Source organism: Myxocyprinus asiaticus, chromosome 6 (assembly GCF_019703515.2).
Source record: "Myxocyprinus asiaticus isolate MX2 ecotype Aquarium Trade chromosome 6, UBuf_Myxa_2, whole genome shotgun sequence".
Taxonomy (NCBI): Eukaryota; Metazoa; Chordata; class Actinopteri; order Cypriniformes; family Catostomidae; genus Myxocyprinus; species Myxocyprinus asiaticus.
In genome coordinates, this window is record NC_059349.1 from 16,894,175 (window position 1) to 16,914,400 (window position 20,226).

General features: G+C 36.7%; 1 protein-coding gene across 3 annotated transcripts in view; it reads right to left on the reverse strand.

Moving 5' to 3' along the window:
• Positions 1-227: 227 nt before the first annotated feature.
• Positions 228-20,226, reverse strand: part of cables1 (Cdk5 and Abl enzyme substrate 1) — a 40,397-nt gene continuing 20,398 nt past the window's right edge. The window contains exons 4-10 of one of the 3 annotated variants that reach the window (XM_051699678.1): positions 19,015-19,092; positions 13,721-13,826; positions 13,150-13,303; positions 11,769-11,872; positions 7,002-7,108; positions 5,711-5,918; positions 228-2,339 (exon numbers count right to left, since the gene is read on the reverse strand). In XM_051699678.1, the coding sequence (XP_051555638.1) occupies positions 2,199-2,339; positions 5,711-5,918; positions 7,002-7,108; positions 11,769-11,872; positions 13,150-13,303; positions 13,721-13,826; positions 19,015-19,092 (898 nt within the window). In that variant the 3' untranslated portion in view covers positions 228-2,198. Of the gene's footprint in view, positions 2,340-5,710; positions 5,919-7,001; positions 7,109-11,768; positions 11,873-13,149; positions 13,304-13,720; positions 13,830-19,014; positions 19,093-20,226 lie in introns of all 3 variants that reach the window. The other 2 variants (XM_051699677.1, XM_051699679.1) reach the window with 2 other exon arrangements.

Consider the following 20,226-nt stretch of genomic DNA (forward strand, 5'->3'; position numbering starts at 1 on the left):
TTGTCAGACAAACAAGTGGTCCCACCCCCAACTCATGCCATTGGATGAGCTAATGTTGCAGTGCTGGTCTGGATTCTTACACAAACAGTGCAATTTTTGGATAGAGCCACAAAATTTACAATTTACAGTGTAATCATACAACATTACTAATAATTGTCTCTGTTTATTAAACACACACATACACATAAAATATAAATATCTGAAATCAATACAGTCTCGCAAAAATGTCAAAATGCAGCCTTTTTATTGAACAAGCAAAGCAGCATATTTACACAAATGTATCTGCATTGTACAAACGTTCATCGGTTTTGGGCATCCAAGATACTCACTAAAAATCCTAAAGTGCATTTCTCAAGGCCAAATCCTGTTCACAATAATCTTTTCACTTTCTAGACATTATTAATCGTACAATTAAGGTTAAATGCGCAAGTTTGCCACTACTGTTCTGAATGTACGTTCAATTCCTTCTGCCATGATTGGATAACTCTGAACAAATGTTTGTCTTTAACTGTTGTTCATAACTTAGTAGTGCATAGTGAACATAATACACTTTACACGTACTTGATTTAAGATAGGGGTCGTTCAGACCAAACACGTTCTTGCATTAAAAAAATCTAGATGCAGCGCAACGAATGGAACAGAAAGCAGATAGTCTCGAAGCCATTCCAATGCAAGATGCTAAAAAAAACAGCGAGACGTGGTGCAACTGTCAAAGAAGTCCATCTAGCACATGTTTACATAGAACAACCATTAAAAAAACTGAGCAAACGGATGCAAAAACATGTTCAGTGTGAAAGGCCCCTTATGAATGCAGTAACACAGACAACACAGTGCACTGTGAGATAACATTCCACGTACACAAAATTCTGTGCCACCAATAGTGAAAGAAAAACAAATATTTTGTTCAGAACTGATTTAAAATGATCATCAAATCAAACAAATGTTAAAAAGTAGTGTTTACAAGTCAAACGCAAGTTTGACGTAGTTCTTAACACTGCTATGGTGTGCATGCATTAGTCAACACCGTAGCATCACGCAGATGGCCTTTCCCACCACTCTGCTGGCCCCATGTAGGCAAAATAGTAAGCAATGATTATCAGCGGTATGACCTGATGCTGCTTCATTCAGTGTAGCACTACAAATGTGCTCAAAATCCACTCTAACATAGAGCACGGACACAGTAACCATGAGTGCAGCGAGCCACACCACTACAGTGTCAAAATCGACAAACATGGGTAGAAAAACCACAGGAGTACGTAAATGTACCCCTTAAGAACTGTATAAAACTCCCACAAGAGATACTGCTGTTACCGTCTACAACATAAGTTTGAGTGGTGGTTAAACTCCCTGCTGAAAAGACCAGCAAGACTTCCTTGGTCAACCAGCCTCACCAGAATGATCATGCTGTTTAACAGCATTTCATGCAGGAGAGAAGCATGATTTTCCTGGTCCAACAGCTAGACCAGCACCAAACCAGCATGGAAATTCAGCAGGGTTAAAAGCAGGAATTCTGGATAAAATGAATTTAAATGAGGAAATGAGATGAAGAACCATCTACCATGTTGTTCTACAGATGCTGTGCAGGTCTACCATACCAAAGACTCGAAAACTGCACTTGCGGAGAACAGTCACATACTTCTAAGAGTTTAGAATCATTTGACTTGCCAATTTTAAGGCTTTCAACCAAGAAAGAGCAAGTGCAGAGAAACTAGGCAGATTTGGCAGAATGTCAAAATTTGGGATAAAGGAAGATGCAACATGTTCTGAAAGGGGAAATAAAGGAATACTGTCATCTGTGAAAAGAATACGAATCAAACAGCCCAAACTTGTTTAGAATAAAAATGGCCTCCTGAAATTTGGAAACACACTAAAAGGTTTATCCATTCCTGAACACTTGAGCTGTAACACTTACCATAACCCTGCGAGTAGGCAAAATTCAACTGAAAAAACAAACACTTAAAATGTACCCAAAGGTCGTAGGAAAAATTCTAGGAAACAAGATACTCCCTTTAGAAAGAGTTCAGTATAGAGTTGTCACTTTGGCTGAGAAGTCTTTTTTTAATAACAGAGGAATAGTGTCTTTATTCCAACATCTGGAGATGATCGAGGACATCAGTGATGTGTATAGGGGCTTTCTGGTCGAGAAGATCTTGGGTTGAGAAGATCAAGAGAGAAGGAGGACTCCGTCCGAGCTGTCACTAGGAGTTTTGCAGGAGGCGTCTATAATGGGGCATGACCTCGTGCTCTGGGAGGTGCAGATTGAACTCGAGGGCCACCAGAGCAGGGAACTCGAAGGCAATCAGCTCTCTCCGGTTCACCCTAAACCTCTCCTCTAGTTTCTAGATGGAAAGAGATCAGGGCCTTTGATTATACAACAGCCACAGAAGACATTACACAACATCCTAAAATACTCACAATTAAGAATGCTTGTTTTGAGTTACATTGTTCCTTTTCAATCCCAAGGCACAATTGCTGTTAAATTTGTTATACAGAGTTGCTGCAGAGTTTTTAAAATCAAATTTAAGACTTTTTAAGACCTTTTTTAAGACCTGAACATATACAATTAATACTGAATGGCCATTCTGAACAAACCCACACAATCTCAAAATAAATCACATATTCCAGCCAGGTCTCCTAAGCAACCAAATTGGCCCAGTTGCTAAGGAGGGTAGAATCACATGGAGTATACTCCTCGTGGTTGCTATAATGTGGTTCTCGCTCTCGGTGGGGCACGTGGTGAGTTGTGCATGGATGCCGTGGAGAATAGCGTGAAGCCTCTACACGTGCTATGGCTCCACGGTAATGCGCTCAACAAGCCAACATGATAAGATGTACGGATTGACGGTCTCAGACGCGGAGGCAATTGAGATTCGTCACTACGCCACCACAAGTACTTAGAGCGCATTGGTAATTGGGCATTCCAAATTGGGGAGAAAAGGAAAAAAAATAAAATAAATAAATCACATATCACAGTTTCTTTTAATTAAACAGGCAGGGAAACATAATCAACAAGGCCTTCAAACTTGTAACACTCTTATCAGCAAAACAGGGTATCTGCAAGTTTAAAATACACAAGACATGTTTTCCACACATACAGGTATGTATATATATATATATATATATATATATATATATATATATATATATATATATATATATATATACACACACACAGTTGTGCTTTAAAGTTTAAAAAGTTGTGCCCCCTTTAGCATCAATGACAGCGTGCAGTCTTTTGTAATAGTTGTCTATGAGGCCCCAAATTCTTGCAGGTTGTATAGCTGCCCATTCGTCTTGGCAAAATGCCTCCAGGTCATGCAAAGCCTTTGGTCGTCTTTCATGAACCGCACGTTTGAGATCTACCCAGAGTGGCTCGATGATATTAAGGTCAGGAGACTGTGATGGCCACTCCAGAACCTTCACCTTTTTCTGCTGTAACCACTGGAGGGTCAACTTGGCCTAGTGCTTAGGGTCATTGTCGTGCTGGAAAGTCCAAGAGCATCCCATGCGCAGCTTTCATGCAGTAGAATGCAAATTGTCTGCCAGTATTTTCTGATAACATGCTGCTTTCATCTTGCCATCAATTTTCACAAGATTCCCCATGACTTTAGAGCTCACACACTCACAAAACATCAGTGAGCCACCACCATGCTTCACAGTGGGGATGGTATTCTTTTCACTATAGGCCTTGCTGACCCCTCTCCAAACATAGCGCTTATGGTTGTGACCATAAAGCTCTATTTTGGTCTCGTCACTCCAAATTACAGTGTGCCAGAAGCTGTGAGGCGTGTCAAGGTGTTGTCGGGCATATTGTAACCTAGTTTTTTTGTGGCATTGGCGCAGTAAAGGCTTCTTTCTGGCAACTCGACCATGCAGCTCATTTTTGTTCAAGTATCGTCGTATTGTGCTCCTTGAAACAACCACACCATCTTTTTCCAGAGCAGCCTGTATTTCTCCTGAGGTTACCTGTGGGGTTTTATTTGTTTCCTGAACAATTCTTCTGGCAGTTGTGGCTGAAATCTTTCTTGGTCTACCTGACCTTAGCTTGGTATCAAGAGATCCCTGAATTTTCCACTTCTTAATAAGTGATTGAACAGTACTGACTGGCATTTTCAAGGCTTTGGATATCTTTTTATATCCTTTTCCATCTTTATAAAGTTTCATTACCTTGTTACGCAGGTCTTTTGACAGTTCTTTTCTGCTCCCCATGGCTCAGTATCTAGCCTGCTCAGGGCATCCACGTGAGAGCTAACAAACTCATTGACTATTTATACACAGACACTAATTGCAATTTAAAAAGCCACAGGTGTGGGAAATTAACCTTTAATTGCCATTTAAACCTGTGTGTGTCACCTTGTGTGTCTGTAACAAAGCCAAACATTCAAGGGTATGTAAACTTTTGATCAGGGCCATTTGGGTGATTTCTGTCATCATTATGATTTAAAAAGGAGCCAAACAACCATGTGATAATAAATGGCTTCATATAATCACTACCCTTAAAAACAATTTTTTTTGCATGATCAGTCATATTTTGTAAATCAATGCCAAAATTTCACAATTTCTTCCAGGGTATGCAAACTTTTGAGCACAACTGTATATATACACACATTATATAAAAACTGGTTTATGAACCAATATCAAAACATGAATAAGAGGTCGGCCGATATTGGATTTTGCTGATACGATAATGTGTTGAAAGAAAGGCAATAACAAATTCATTTATTTTAATGCTTAGTTTCTACCATGTGTGATCTGCGCAAATGACAATAAACAACTTTCAGAGTCTTTCATGACACAACTTTCTGAGACTTATGACTATAGTTTTTAAAATCGATGTACTGAATGTGTTAAATGTTCTTAGTGTTTCCTTCCTGTCACAGGTCATGCCAGACCGAGGCTACAAGAGTGCAAATTGAAATAAATTCCAGAAATGTATTATTGTGCAACCAAAATACCAATAATAACCAAAAAACAAAAACAAAAACAAAAAAACAGGTATAACACAGGACTTTTAACAATAAACAAGCCCGTAATATACCGGGGACTCGTATTTTGAAATGTCTGTGCTTCTCATTCAAACAGATAAGGGGAATAAAATATAACATCTACAAGGTATTACAATAAAATAACTTTAAACATTGTCATAATTTATCAATAGTAGATTATCAGCGATCACTTGTCACAAATGTCCGGAATTCATTGATTGCGAAATGCTCTGAAGCCGCTGGAAACATTGAATCTCGAATTCCCTACATGCTTTTCACTTTGAAGCCCGCCACGCATGCGAACGATTTGTTTATTAAATTAAGTCGTACCCTTTTAAAGATTAAAAATCACATTAGGGCCATATCACCATTCTGGTCTTTACAACCCCAAATTTAAGACCTATTTAAATGATAATAAAGACTTTTGTTATACCATTTAAGATATTTAAGACTTTTTATGACCTTAAATTTGAGGAAACTGAATTTAAGACATTAAGACTTTTAAGGATCCACGGGAACCCTGTTATACAATAAGAGAAAAACTATCAAGTTAAAGAGGTGTTGGATAAACAGCATTTATCGAGCATTATTTACACAATGAACACACGAATGACTAACTTCCAAGTTGTCTCTACACATTTAGCTGGGATAGGCGAAGTATTTAACATCTGAGAAATTTCACAAAACATCTGTAAGTAATGAGTTGAAGATGACTGTGAACTTACATCAATCAGGTGCTTGACTTCATGCTTCTTAAGGTCTCCTCCGATCTTGGCTGCGAGGAGGACGCAGGCACCGGCACAGAGTTTACGATTCTGTTTATTGAGTTTACCCTGCAGCACCAGCTTCTCAAAGTAAACAAAAGCCATGGCCACTGTGGACTCCTCATAGCCACACTCCTCCTGAGCTAGCTTACGGATCTCTCTCTTCAGGCTAGAACACAGAAAACAAAATGTATTCATCAGTATTTCAGACCATGATGTGTTATGTAAAATTGTAAACACTTTTAAATGGCTCACTTGTGTCTTTAGTGTGCTTGTGCTAAGAAAAAACAAATAAGGACAGTGTATCGATATAATCAAAAACTGATAAATAAGGGAAAAATAAGACAAGCGAAACTATTACTGCTGCTCATACTTAAGGCCGATGTATACTTCTACATTGAACGTGCAACACATGTTCCGCGCATAATAAACACTGGAGCGCATTTACTGTATGAAGAATGGAGACTTCACCTGCAAGCGGTGAGTCAGGTGTGGGAGAAATACGAGCAAGCTGATATTAAATAATTTTTCCTATAACTCGATTAATCGGATTACTCGATTACAAAAATAATCGACAGTATAAAATAAAATTAATAAAAACTCTAAAACTGTTTCTGGATTAACTTTGTTAAAAACATTTTCCAGGGTGTCAGACCAGTAAACAATCTCCTAGCAACCACCCCAAAGATATGCCCTAGCAACCACCAGAACACCTTCACATTGTGGTGGCAAGCACCACTGTTTTCCTCTGAAAATTTTAAAATATCGTTTTTAAATCAACCCCTTTGGAAACTGAGAACCGTTTTTATCAGACAAACAAGCTGCTTTCTTAAAAATTTGTGCGTTCTGTTATAATTGTTTTCTGCTACTGCATTATTGAGCCATTCTTTTGGCTCACTTCCAACTTTCCCTGGTCAAAGAGAAAAGCATTAAGACCTGTGTTCTGGATTAAGTCAGGATTTAATAACTTAATTATGCCATTTTCTCAATACTTTTATAGGATAAGCCATGTAGTGTCAGAAAACAAGATATTTTTTCCAAATTTAAATAATATACAAAACACATATAACATGATAAATATTTTAAACAAGATCCCATTTCTGATGATAAGTACGGTAAATTTTTTTGTCATTAGGTCAAAGTTGGAATATGCCTTGTCCCAAGTCTAAGGTTCAGTGTGTCGACTGATTTAGCAACATAATCATCAGACACACAGGAGACAGATTTCTTTTGTGGATACAAACATCCTTACCTTCTTATCTTGCTCAGTGTTAGACGAATGTGAGGGAACTTCTCCTTAAAGGTCTCATTCATGTCCTTCTTGAGATCAGAGGGCTTGACATACTCAATGATTGTGGTCTATGAAGAAGCAGACAGTGGTGGATATTCATTGAGACTGGTCGTCAAGCTCATATATGATAATACAGACATTGCAAGGATGAAAGAGCCAGTGTGTTCCACTAGATCACTGAAACGCTTGCACATTGTCAAAGCATGGGGTATTTGGGGTCTGGTTTCAACGTGGGGAAAATGTTTGCAGTTTCAGGACTAAAGCAACTGTCACAAGCATGAAGTAACCAATAGAAGGAAGAGGAAGAAAGTCTCCTGCACTCTTTGTGTTGAGTTCAAGTACTATACAATACGAAAACAAAAACAGAGCTGAATAGGAAATGGACAGAATGTCTCCTGTAATGCAAGTGTGTACTTCCAGCTGCTAGCTGTTATTTGGGAAAGTGACAAGGAGGATACAGAAAATAATCAATTAAAATAATGAAGGAAACAAAGAGGTATGTGGCGTACGTGATGCAGTGTGGCTAGTGCCTATTCTCATATTTAGTGTTTGGAAGAGAGACAACAATTTCTCAAGGTGACAACGCTGGTATTTCTCCTGCTCAGAGTCCATTACTAATTAACTGATAACAAGAGATTCAAGTTCACACTGTTAAAGTGCATGTAACAGTAAACAGTAACAGTCAACAAAAGTCAGTGAGTGAGCTGAAAGATGCATGTCCTGTCATTTTTATACTATGGGAAAAAAAAAACAAATATAATATCTCCTTTATATCTCATATTTTTCTCCAAGACAGCAATGAGATTTAATGGAGAGTGTCCTGTTTCTCAGATGATTCTCCTGAGATAAAGACACTAATCACACGTATCTCCTCTAGAGTTTCAGAGGAACAAACTGCTTAGATTTCTCATTAAATTCTGTCAGATTATCTGAGCTATGCTATGCACATTCGTTTTATAGCTTTATACTATGTATGTCAACTAGGGCTGTGTATTGATACAGATTTCCCAATTTGATTCGATTCCGATTCACAAGCTCTCGATACGATTTGGATCTCGATTTGATACTACTCTGTTCTCGATTCGACATTGATTCATATGGATAAATTTCGGATAAAATGGCCAGTTTTCTTACATATAAAACAATTCTCTCTCAGCTAATGCTTTTAATTATAAAGGAACCTTCTAGCCAACCCTTCTAGGTAAAATTCGAAAATATTAATTTTACTAAATGTATTTTATCATTAGTTTTTCATCAAATTTGTCACATTTTAGCTTTTGAAAAATGTTAAAATTCAATCTATTCCATCATTGCATAATTTGAAGGGGTGTGAATCTTTGGGCTGAAAGCGAATCGATTCACAATTCACAGGTTTTTGATTTGATTCAAAAACGATTTTTGCAAATTCAAAAGATTCAATTCGATTCAATCCACAATGAAATTTGATTCGATTAATGATTCAATTCTGCATTTATAGTATTTTATAAATACTTCCCCTAATGTGTCTTAAGCAAGAAAAAAGCAAACTACTTAAGACTACTAAAGTTTATTCCACCAAAAGTAACTTAAAATAAAACACATTAAATACATGTACTGTACATACAGGTTACTTGGAACGCAATAATAGTACAAGAGTACAATGTGCCAATAAACTATTTCAGAGCCGAACATAGCTAGAAAAGTATTCCATATTACACTATAAAAAGCCTTTGATTTTTAATTTTGTTTTAATAATTTGCATTACTTTTCCAAGCCTTGAAATCACAATTTAAAAATTCCATGACTGTGTGGACCCTGAATCAGTAAACTAATCCAAATATTACAACAATAAAGTAACATCATCTGACTACATTCAGTTTCAAAGAAAAGAGAAAAGCAAACAAATAGATGAATTCAATTTAAATATTTTCTGCACACCAAGTCCCCAACTAAACAATGATACCAGTAAAATGGCACTATTTTATAACAGCTTAATAAGTTTCCTCACAATTAAATCACTTTATTTTAGTAGTGACCCATTGTCAGAAATTAACTTTTATATTTTTGCCCCATATATTTGATTTTCAGGGGCATTATTTCCTTTACGAGGGCATACTTTTTTCTAACACTTTAAAACATAAAATGTGTCTTATCGGTTAATGTCAAAATGCCAGTTTAATCAGTTCATTAATACAGATTATTAAGTCTCAGAATGTATTACGTCTTACCCTAAAATTACATCAACAATATCATATGTCAGTGGTTCTCAACCCTGTTCCTGGAGGCCTCCCAACACTGCACATTTTGTACATCTCCCTTTTCTGACACACCCAATTCAGGTCTTGGAGTCTCCACTAACGAGCTGATGAGTTGAATCAGGTGTGTTTGATTAGGGAGATTTCCAAAATGTGTAGTGCTGAGGGGCCTCCAGGAACAGGGTTGGGAACCACTGTCATAGGTTACAAATAGAAAAACAGAAGAATTCATTATGAAGGCATTTTTTGCCCCCCACATTTAGAATTTTGGGAGCATTATTATATTTAATGCCATTTTTGCCCCAAGCTTCACTTAATTTCCGACCATGTAGTGGCCACGCAGCGAGTTGGCAGCTGTATCAAAAAGTTTGAGCCCGTTTGACTTGCGACAAGAGCGCTATTACGAGATGTCATTCGCTCCTGAGATAGTGGCCAACCGTAGGAGATTTCAGACATAAGGAGCTTGAAAGATTCTGAAAGCTGCTCAGAAAAAGTTTCAGTGAGAGTTACAGATGGAACGGAGAGCACGCGTGATCCCGTGACGGGCGATGGAAGAGTGCAGCGCGAGCGCACGTCTGTGAGGCGAGAGCTGTGCGGCTGCGTGCTCCGGGATGCGCTAAAGAATGAAGCCACACATGTCTCATTTATATCGCACATGTAACTAATTTAATATTTATATACACTACTGGTCAAAAGTTTTGAAACACTTGACTGAAATGTTTCTCATGATCTTAAAAATCTTTTGATCTGAAGGCGTATGCTTAAATGTTTGAAATGAGTTTTATAGACAAAACTATAATTGTGCCAACATAGTAATATATTTCATTACAAAACAAACATTTTATTAAAAAAAAAAACAAGTTTCTGAAATTGATGACTTGGACCAAATAATAAAGAAAAGCAGCCAATAAGTGCCCAACATAGATGGGAACTCCTTCAATACTGTTTAAAAAGCATCCCAGGGTGATACCTCAAGAAGTTGGTTGAGAAAATATCAAGAGTACATTTTTGCAAATTCTAGGCAAAGGGTGACTACATTGAAGATGCTAAAATATAACACAGTTTGATTTATTTTGGATTTTGTTTAGTCACAACATAATTCCAATAGTTCCATTTCTATTATTCCATAGTTTTGATGACTTTACTATTATTCTAAAATGTGAAAAAAAAAAAATAAAATTTAAAATAAAAAATAAAATAAAATAAATATTTATATATATATATATATATATATATATATATATATATATATATATATATAATAAAGAATGAGTAAGTGTTTCAAAACCTTTGAGCGGTAGCGTATTCTAAAATATTGTATACTCATTTGCTGAATCAACTTCATTCGATTTTTAACCGTTTATATCGATTACACTTACGAATCATCATTCGATATCGATGCATATGAATTGGCAGAATTAGTAATCGATGCATTGAGAAAATGAGTGAATTGTTACACCCCTAATAATTTGTACTATTTATAAGTATTTACATTGAGCATGCGTTGTATCTGTATCTTTTATTTGTATTTTTTATTTTTTTAATCCCCTTTTCTCCCCAATTTGGAATGCCCAATTCCCACTACTTAGTAGGTCCTCGTGGTGGTGCGGTTACTCACCTCAATTCTCAGTCTCAGTCTCAGTTGCCTCCGCTTGGCTCAGGTTGCTCGTTGTGCATGACACCGCGGAGACTCGCAGCATGTGGAGGCTCATGCTACTCTCTGCAATCCACGCACAACTTACCACATGCCCCATTGAGAGCGAGAACCCCTAATCATGACCACGAGGAGGTTACCCCATGTGACTTTACCCTCCCTAGCAACTGGGCCAATTTGGTTGCTTAGGAGACCTGGCTGGAGTCACTTAGCACACCCTGGATTCGAACTCGTGACTCCAGAGGTGGTAGTCAGGACTGTATCTTTAAGACTAGCAGCATCATCCAGCGAGAAGGCGAGCATAGTTTCCTTAGCGCATCCATGTGTGATTAGAATCAAATGTTTATTTATTTATTTATTTTTAATCAACAACTGACTGTAAAAAACAGAATGGGTATTAAAATAGACATTATTCCAAGACATATGGATCCGTGGATCTCAACTTTGGACACACATAACGAGATAAACCAAACTTTTACTCTCAACATGCAGTGAAAGGACTTCTGTGCTAATAACTTCTCTTCACTATAATACTCAGTCACTGGTGATGGAAATCATAAACATTTTTAGTCGAATAGCCTGAGATTTGGTTGCACATGCAAGTGATTTGCTTGCATTATAGTGATTTACTTGCATTATAGGGTTGCCACACACAGTGAAAGATCGATCTTGGGATTTAAGAAACGATTTCAAGAACGTTCAAACGAAGATTGCGATGCATCAGAAAATCTATATTTTACCCAGCCCTAATTTGTTCAATAAAATGTTTCTCTGCGTACAGAACTGGAACAAATTGCACACAAATTCTTCAGTCATGTCTTGTGCTATGTGATAACTCACCATATATGAGGGAAATATGAGCACTCTTTTGTGCTTTCCACATGGCCACTGCGGGTCATCCAGAAGATTTGGGTCGTACTCCCTGAAATCTCCCAGTTCATTCCCTGGGGGATAACCGAGAACAAATAAACAGACACATGCTGAGACTGTGTATTGTGCAATAGCCTAAACAAGTAAATTGATTAATACCATGAGTTAAGTATATTTGGAACAGCAATGTTCCAAAACAATCTTAGAGTTTTGTGTTCCTTGCGACAGTTGCCTTCGGCTTGCTCACTGGGATTCTAAATACAATTATTATTTAACTATTTAATTATTTATTTTTATACACAATTTACAATTACACAATGATGACTCTAAGACTTTATAGATATTACAGTTTCATTTTTTATTAAAGCATGATTTTCTGTAAAGCTGCTTTGAAACGATGGCTGTGTCTCGTTTGGAAAGCTGCATGCTAGGTAGGACACGTCCTTTGAAGGCTGCGGTATACTGAGCGTCCTCCTTTAAACAAGTCTCATTTAAAGGAGATGGCCATCGTAGCACAAACGGAAACGGAACGTAACATGGTTGCTATGACAGCACGCCACTCTTTAACAAGATCGAGCGCTTTGAGTGAGAAGAGAACAAAGTCCCTCTGGAAGGGAATGCATGAGGTACATTTTAGGAGAGTTATGATGTAGAGAGAAAAGAAAATAGATTTTACAGGTGTACTTTTAGTCTAATACTTTATATATTAATATAATTATACATATTATATACTCTACACCCATCTACTGAGGTACTTCAACTTGAGAATTAATATTCCTTGTGTTTGAACATCATATTTACGGGCAAACTGGCGTCATTTTAGACATTTCCGTTGAAGCAAAGAATTGTGGGTTGTGAGTGCCCACGAAGGATACACCTCATGCATCCTCCGAATTCCCATGAAAGAAGGTCGCATTCAAAGGCTGCATTTGAAGTGTCCTACTTGCTTTTATGAAACGAGACAGCCTCGATGACGTATGCGGCCGACAAATGTGACCTCCGGAGGACGCAGCCTTCCAAACGAGACACAGCTGATGTGTGTTGTGAAAAGCGCTATACAAATAAAAAGGACTTGACAATGTTTTTGATAGATAATAACACAAAGATATGCACAGAGGACAACTTTATTTTGGTACGACACTCTACAAAAGTGTGAGCATTTTGTATCATTCAAGAAGTTCATGACCTTGCTGAAGCAAGCAGATTTAATAAAACACAGAACTGTGGCCTTATTAAACTGAAGTCTCACCAAAATGCTCATTAAAAACAAACAAGCGGAGCCTTGTCACGGCATATCAGGGAAAATGAGAGAAAATGAAAGGGCTCTGATAGAAGTCGTTGGCATACGGACCTGTATCAAGGCTACTCTGGTTACTGTTGGCACGTGCCAGAATGAGGCTGCGGTGACTGGCATTCCGAGACTGAGAGAAAGACGACGTGGAGTCGATGGTGTTTCGACGACCCAGGACATTGGTTGGATACAGGAACTGTGTGTATGAAACAGTCTGTGAAGAGATTTACAGAGACTTTAGTCGTATCTTCATCATCATAACTGATGTATCTTACATAACACTGAAGAAAGAATTTAAAGCATTATTTTGTTAGCCACAAAAAGTGTCATAAAATTAATATTCGAGGAGAAAGGAAAATGAAAATAATTAAAGTGATAATTCACCCCAAAATGAAGATTCTGTCATAATATACTCAACCTCATGTCATTCCAAACCTGTATGACATTATTCATTGGAACACAAAAGGAGATGTCCAGCTTCAGTCACCATTCACTTTCATTGAATCTGTTTTCCATGCAATGAAAGTGAATAGTGAGTGTTCTGGTTTAGAACTACATGAAGGTGAGTAAATGATGACAGAATTTTAATTTTTTGGCTGAACTATCCAAAGTATCAATTTCGTTCATTCACCTTGCCATCTGCACCCAATTCAACACCCTCCAGGCCGATCACCATCTCCTTGGCACTCATGCCACCCGAGGGGTGACGCTGGCGTCCGCCCTCTGCCTTCACATCCCTGCTGGGGCAAGAGAACAAAGGTACTTGACATAAAAAAAAAAACAAACAAAAAAAACAGTAAAAGTACAATGTAAAGGTTTCTGATGCCAAACATGGTGTATTTTTTTATTATTTTTGGGGGGGATTTTTCCCCTTTTTCTCCCAATTTGGAACGCCCAATTCCCAATGCGCTCTAAGTCCTCGTGGTCGCATAGTGATTCGCCTCAGTCCGGGTGGCGGAGGACGAATCTCAGTTGCCTCCGCGTCCGAGACAGTCAACCCGCGCATCTTATCACGTGGCTTGTTGAGCGCGTTGCCACAGAGGCTTCACGCCATCCACCGTGGCAACCACGCTCAATTCACCATGTGCCCCACCAAGAACAAACCACATTATAGCAACCATGAGGAGGTTACCCCATGTGACTCTACCCTCCCTAGCAACCGGGCCAATTTGGTTGCTTACGAGACCTGGCTGGAGTCACTCAGCATGCCCTGGGATTCGAACTAGCGAACTCCAGGGGTGGTAGCCAGCGTATTTTACCACTGAGCTACCCAGGCCCCGGTGCCAAACATGGTGTATAACATTTATATAATCTAATATTAGATACATATAACGTGTTTAACCCTTAGGTTTAAAATGTATAAATCATGAAGTCACATGATGCACCTCATTGAAGATGTGAATGTGGGTAATCCTTTTTCTATTTTCTTGCAAGACCAACTGGAATGCAAGTCTATGTATTTAAGACAAATTACGTCACTACCGTGTTACATTTCAAACCTTTGTGATAGGCCTATGTTTCATGTGTGTGTCATGAATTTAGGAGTGCTACTTTAACATCTATGGTCTGTAAAAATGTTAGTACCATCCATAAGCCATACCGTGACAAGTATGTTATTTGTAACTTTGAAGGTATAATTGTTTCATAAAATCTGATGTTTTTTTAGTTGCTCAAACTTTATCTAAATAAATACTACTAAGATTGTGACTTTGTTTGCAGGATACTAGAAGATTTGAAGATTATCTGGCATGGTTACGATAGGAAGCAGATGTACAAACAGCATTATCTGGACTAGAGCATCAGTAAATAATGCTGACATTCTGTCAACACATAAAGGATTATTAAAGAGGATATAGAAAAAAACAGCTCATAAAAGACAGACAAGGTCCAACTAACCAGATGTTATGGACACTTAAATATGCAGCTTCTGTACCAGATACATTTCAAAAATACTACAGCATAACAAACTAATTAATCAACTTATCTACAGACTTAGTTTAATATGAAGGATTTAGGAATCATATTAGTAGCTGATGAAAAAAGATGCAGAAATCACCCTCAGCACCGGCACAGAGAATTTGATATGTTTAGTGATGCTTCACAAATCATAGATCCCATGAGGTTAGAGACAGCAGTTATAAGTATTGTGCTTGTGAGCCCAAATGAAGTTCAGTGAATGGAAAAATACTAAGCAAAAATTAAAAGTAACAGGTGCTCACAGGAGTTTTTAAAATAAATATTTATAGACAAAACTAACTTTTCAGGAGGAGTCCATACAACTCCTCCATCCACAGTGTACTGGTACAAGATGAAGTCTTGGCAGTCCCACAGATAATTATCAGTTCAGTTTGCTGACATAAACCCATGGTGCGAATTAGGGGGCTCTCAGAGGAGACCACCTGAAAAGCTAATTTGCACATTTTTGGGGGATCTCATTTAAATCATGCCGTATCATGCCGTATATTAAATACGACGTTTAACTTTAACGCTGTAGTACTGCATGTATTCACTTTGGCATCAAAATGTTGAATTGTTTTTGGTGTGATTTTCAAAAACTTGATTTGGATCGGGTTCAATCTCTCTCTCTTTCTCGCTCACTCACTCGCTCATGCACGGGACAGGACATTTAATATGTCATTAGCACTCTGTGTATGGTAGAATTTAATAATCATCGAAGCTTAACGAGAGAAGTATCACCCAAGAGTGCTACAAACGCGAACACCAGCGAAATGGTAGACCTCCTGCAGTCAACAGCATCTAAATAGTTTAGGCCTAAAGTTTTTAGAAACTTGTCAGTTAGAGACTTGTGGATGTGTGAGACAAACAGTGTCTCGAAAATAATAAAAATTCAGTTTTTATCAAAATTTCTCGAATGTAAATGTGTATATTGTGTAAAAGTTCCCAGAAAGTATAGAGATGTAAGTGCAAAACAGTAGAAAAATGAGTAGTTTTAACGTTATCATAAAGGGGGAGAACAAGATGATGGGTCATTTTTTCAATATTATTATTATTACTGTTTTGCTCCAAAACGGCATAAACTGTCTTTTGCATAACTTCCCCTGCATTGTTTTTCAAATGGGCAATACCTGAAAAAAATGTATTTTATATTTTAATGTAGGCCTATATTTTATAATTTATAATGATTTTAATATACAGTATTTTTCATAGTATGCATTTATAAATATATTTTGTTGCCTGCGCTTCCAAAATCAGTTACTTTGGGTCCACGTGCAGTCCACTGACAATGCTGACAACCCCTCTGACAATGTTGGCACAACATCAAGGAAAATCACACTGAGACTGTTCAGTCGATACTGTGCATTTTACTGCCAATCGCCAGAGCCAAAATATCAATGGACTAAATTAAGCTAAATCCTGCCATGGGCCACACATCATTGACTGCATAACTCTGCACACAATTCAGTTATATAACAGTTTATACAGTCACTGGGGCCCAAATGTCTAAGACCACATTGAAAATACAGGATTTATTAAAGTTAAATCAGATTTTTTTTTTTTTTTTTTTTTTTAAGTAAAATGAGTAAAAAAAGAATAGTTAAGTAAAATTAAGAAGAAATATTTAAGATGCTACACTAATTCTAGGTCACTAATCAAATGTAGGCAAATATGTGACCATTGGAATGTTAATGACTTTGTATTAAAGGTCAGATTTCCTTGCATTATAAAAGCATCTACTAAAGCTGTTATTTAAGCAGAAATGGGACATACCAAATACTAAGAAATACTGAAATTCATGTAAATTTGAAAATCATGTACAAAAACCTTAAACTGTTATACTGATAATATAATTTGTAATGAAAATGTTTGCTTTTACCTCGGGTTGGGGTTAGGTTAAGGATCCCCCTGTATATTTCATAATACTGTATTAACATTTTTAAAATTAAAATGTTTACTTGAATTAATTACATGATATTAATTGTTATTTGAGGGTCTTTCTCAGCAAATATTTATATATGCCGATTAATTCGAATAATTAATTGGCATATATAAATATTTGCTGAGAAAGACCCTCAAATAACAATAATATATAATGATTAAATAATTCATCATAATAATTAATTAATTAAATATTAATAATAAAAATAATTAAATATAAATAAATAATAGAAAATTTGAATAAAAATAATTAATAAATTATAATAGTTATATTTAATAATTATAAATATAATAATTCAGATAATTAAAATGCATTCCTTTATTGTGTCAGACGAGTAAAGCATTGATAAGACAATAAAAAATTGACTTAAAAAGGCAATATATTCTTTATTTCCATTCCAAAGAACATAAGCCTTTCATTGACCTACAGTCCACAGCAATCCATTTTACAATTTCATTCTTCAATCTATCTGAGATAGATTTATTATAAGGGTTCTTCCAAGGATGTATCAGTGTATACAATGTACACATCAGACGGATGCTTTTGGAGTGTCACATTTTGGTTTTGTCGCGTTATAAACACAGTGTTTTTAGGTCGCTTAGTCAAGTTAAACGTAGTTTGAAACATAAAAAAACACATCTCTAGTTCCTTGAATTCAGAACTGCGCTCCGTCCAGCTGTGTTGTGCTGTTGTTAGTGCCAATCAAGCCGAGTGTGGTATACAGCTGGAGTTTCACTTACTGCCCCCAGCTGAAAACAGGTGGTACTTCAGGCTTGAATTGCTCAGGTAGGAATATTCCTTATTACGGTCCAGGGACATAATTAATTGCATTTTGGGTTTTTTTTATGCTATTTTTTCCATAATTGCTCACTGAATTAATGTGTTAAATCAACAGCCATATAATATTATATTAATATTAGAAAATTATGGTAAAACTTGTGGATGTTCTAAAGTACTTCAAGAAAAACTAGAGAAGCCATTAAAAGGGACCTTTAAATGTATCGTACTCTGCCCTTTTTTCAGTTAATATATAGAGCCTTTAGAAAATATGGACACCCTTACTATTTTTTTTTCTTCACATTTTGCTTGATTTATTTCCTAATGAATAGGTTCTTCTATTGGAATCAATAGCGCAATAGCTCTTTTATCAGTAGTCATTCATTAATGAGTATATATCAATAAAAGGCAGATACGGCAGGGCTCAAGGTCAAATCCAAACCATCCCCCACACAGCACAATCTGCATAGACTATAATAAATCCCAAAATTGAGATATCCTCCAGTTGCTTTTGTTTAAAACAAGCCAACAAGCCAACGAGCCAAGAGACTCCACTCTCATGTTCAAAGCAATTTCAATCTTTTGCTCAACTAATGAAATGTCTAATATCTCAAATACTTTTTTAGTACTATACCTAAGTACACTTCACTCAGAACAGCACAAACTGCATTAAAGTGTGGGAAAGTAGGAAATTCAGAGATATAGGTAAGAGAAACATCCCATTAGAAGTGAGATATCAAGGCAGATGGCAAGATTTGTTAAATCTTAAAGTTAAAATCTAAAGAAATATTAAGATGAACAGCTGCAGTTCCAGGGCAAAAGCAGTATGCTTTTGAAGCAAGGGTGAGGAGCATGCCCAAGCATGTTGGTCAATGTTATTAGTTCATCAAAGAATTGAAAGAACACACCTACTGTACTACCAACAATCTGGACAGTTGTGAAATACTGAAACAAGCGATCTATGCATACAGTCTAAAATCTGCTGAATAATGAGAACACTACGGTATAGGGAAAAAACATACTTATTTAAGCAACCAGTGACACACCTTGTGTGTACATAAAGTACCTTAACTGAAATATTCCAAATGATTATTTAAAAGAAGGCTATTATTAGTTAGTTTTATTAAGTGGACCAATTCTATCTGGCCAAGAAATTTTTTGGACTCAAAATGGGGGTTGGGAAAAAGAAGAAAGAAAAACAAAAAAACGTTGGTGGACAAGAGAAGATTTGCATGCTGAAGAATACATACCCTGTTTGGCTACAATCTCGATAGGGCAGGACAGAAAATACACTATAGAAGGATCTTCTGCCACTCATAAGGACTATCCTATAAAGACAAAATGATACATAAACTAATTTAAGTGAGCTCTGTTAATATAGAGGTCGTCACAGGACCACAGGCAAAGATGGAGAGATACACAGTAAATAACTGATATGATACATCATACAATACTTTGGGAGTGTGCTTAAAAGAATATTCAACAAAGATAAGAAAAAGAAAGAAAGATAAACCTCCTGTAAAAACACCCTTTGAAGTAAATAAAAACCTCACTGAGACCACTGGGAAAACCGAACATGCTTGCAAACAAACAAAGAGTTTGTGAATGAAATATTCTACCAAGCCTTTCAAACGCCTATATTTCCTTCATCAGTTCATCAAACGGTAATAACTGATCTAAGCATGAAAGTAAATAAAAAATGTCAGATAAAAGAATACTTAAAAGAAAACAGGCCGAGAAAGTCTAGTCCTTTCTTCTCTACGACACATCTGAACCGCTGTAGTTAACTTACAAAGCAAGGCCAAAAACGTATTCATCTCTGGAAGATTGCAAATTTGTTTATTTTAGCATATGCCAAAAAATCCAAACGAAACCCCATTCACAGTTCAGACATACAAGAGAACACTATGTCATAATCACTTCATTGGCAAAGTACTTGTAATATAATATAAAATCACCAATAATACACAGCCAAAACCTCTGGGCTTCCAAGGGAGTTAATCTGGTGCTACAATCAAACCAAAAACATTTTCAGTAAAGTGGTCCCACTTTAACTACTATGTACTAACATAAAATACATACAGTACAATGTATTTATTGTGTAACTACATATTGTTCTGCAAAATTCTCACAAAATTCACATTTGCTGTTACTGAGGTTGAGGTACGGGTAGGTTTAGGAGTAGGGTAAGGGTTTGGATTAGGGTTCGGTTTACGGGTAAGGTTAACAATGTAACTACAGATGTAATTAAATGCCGGTACATTAAATGGAAGTACAATGCAACAACACTTATGCAATTAATAAGTACATTGTATCAAATGCTTAAGTACATAATAGTTAAAGGCAACTTAAGTGGGTCCAAAAAAACAAACAAACAAAAAAAAAAAAAAACAATATATCTAAATAGCATGACCTTATCAAATTTGGGTTCAGGAAATATTTAGGTGTCCTCACTCTTCACA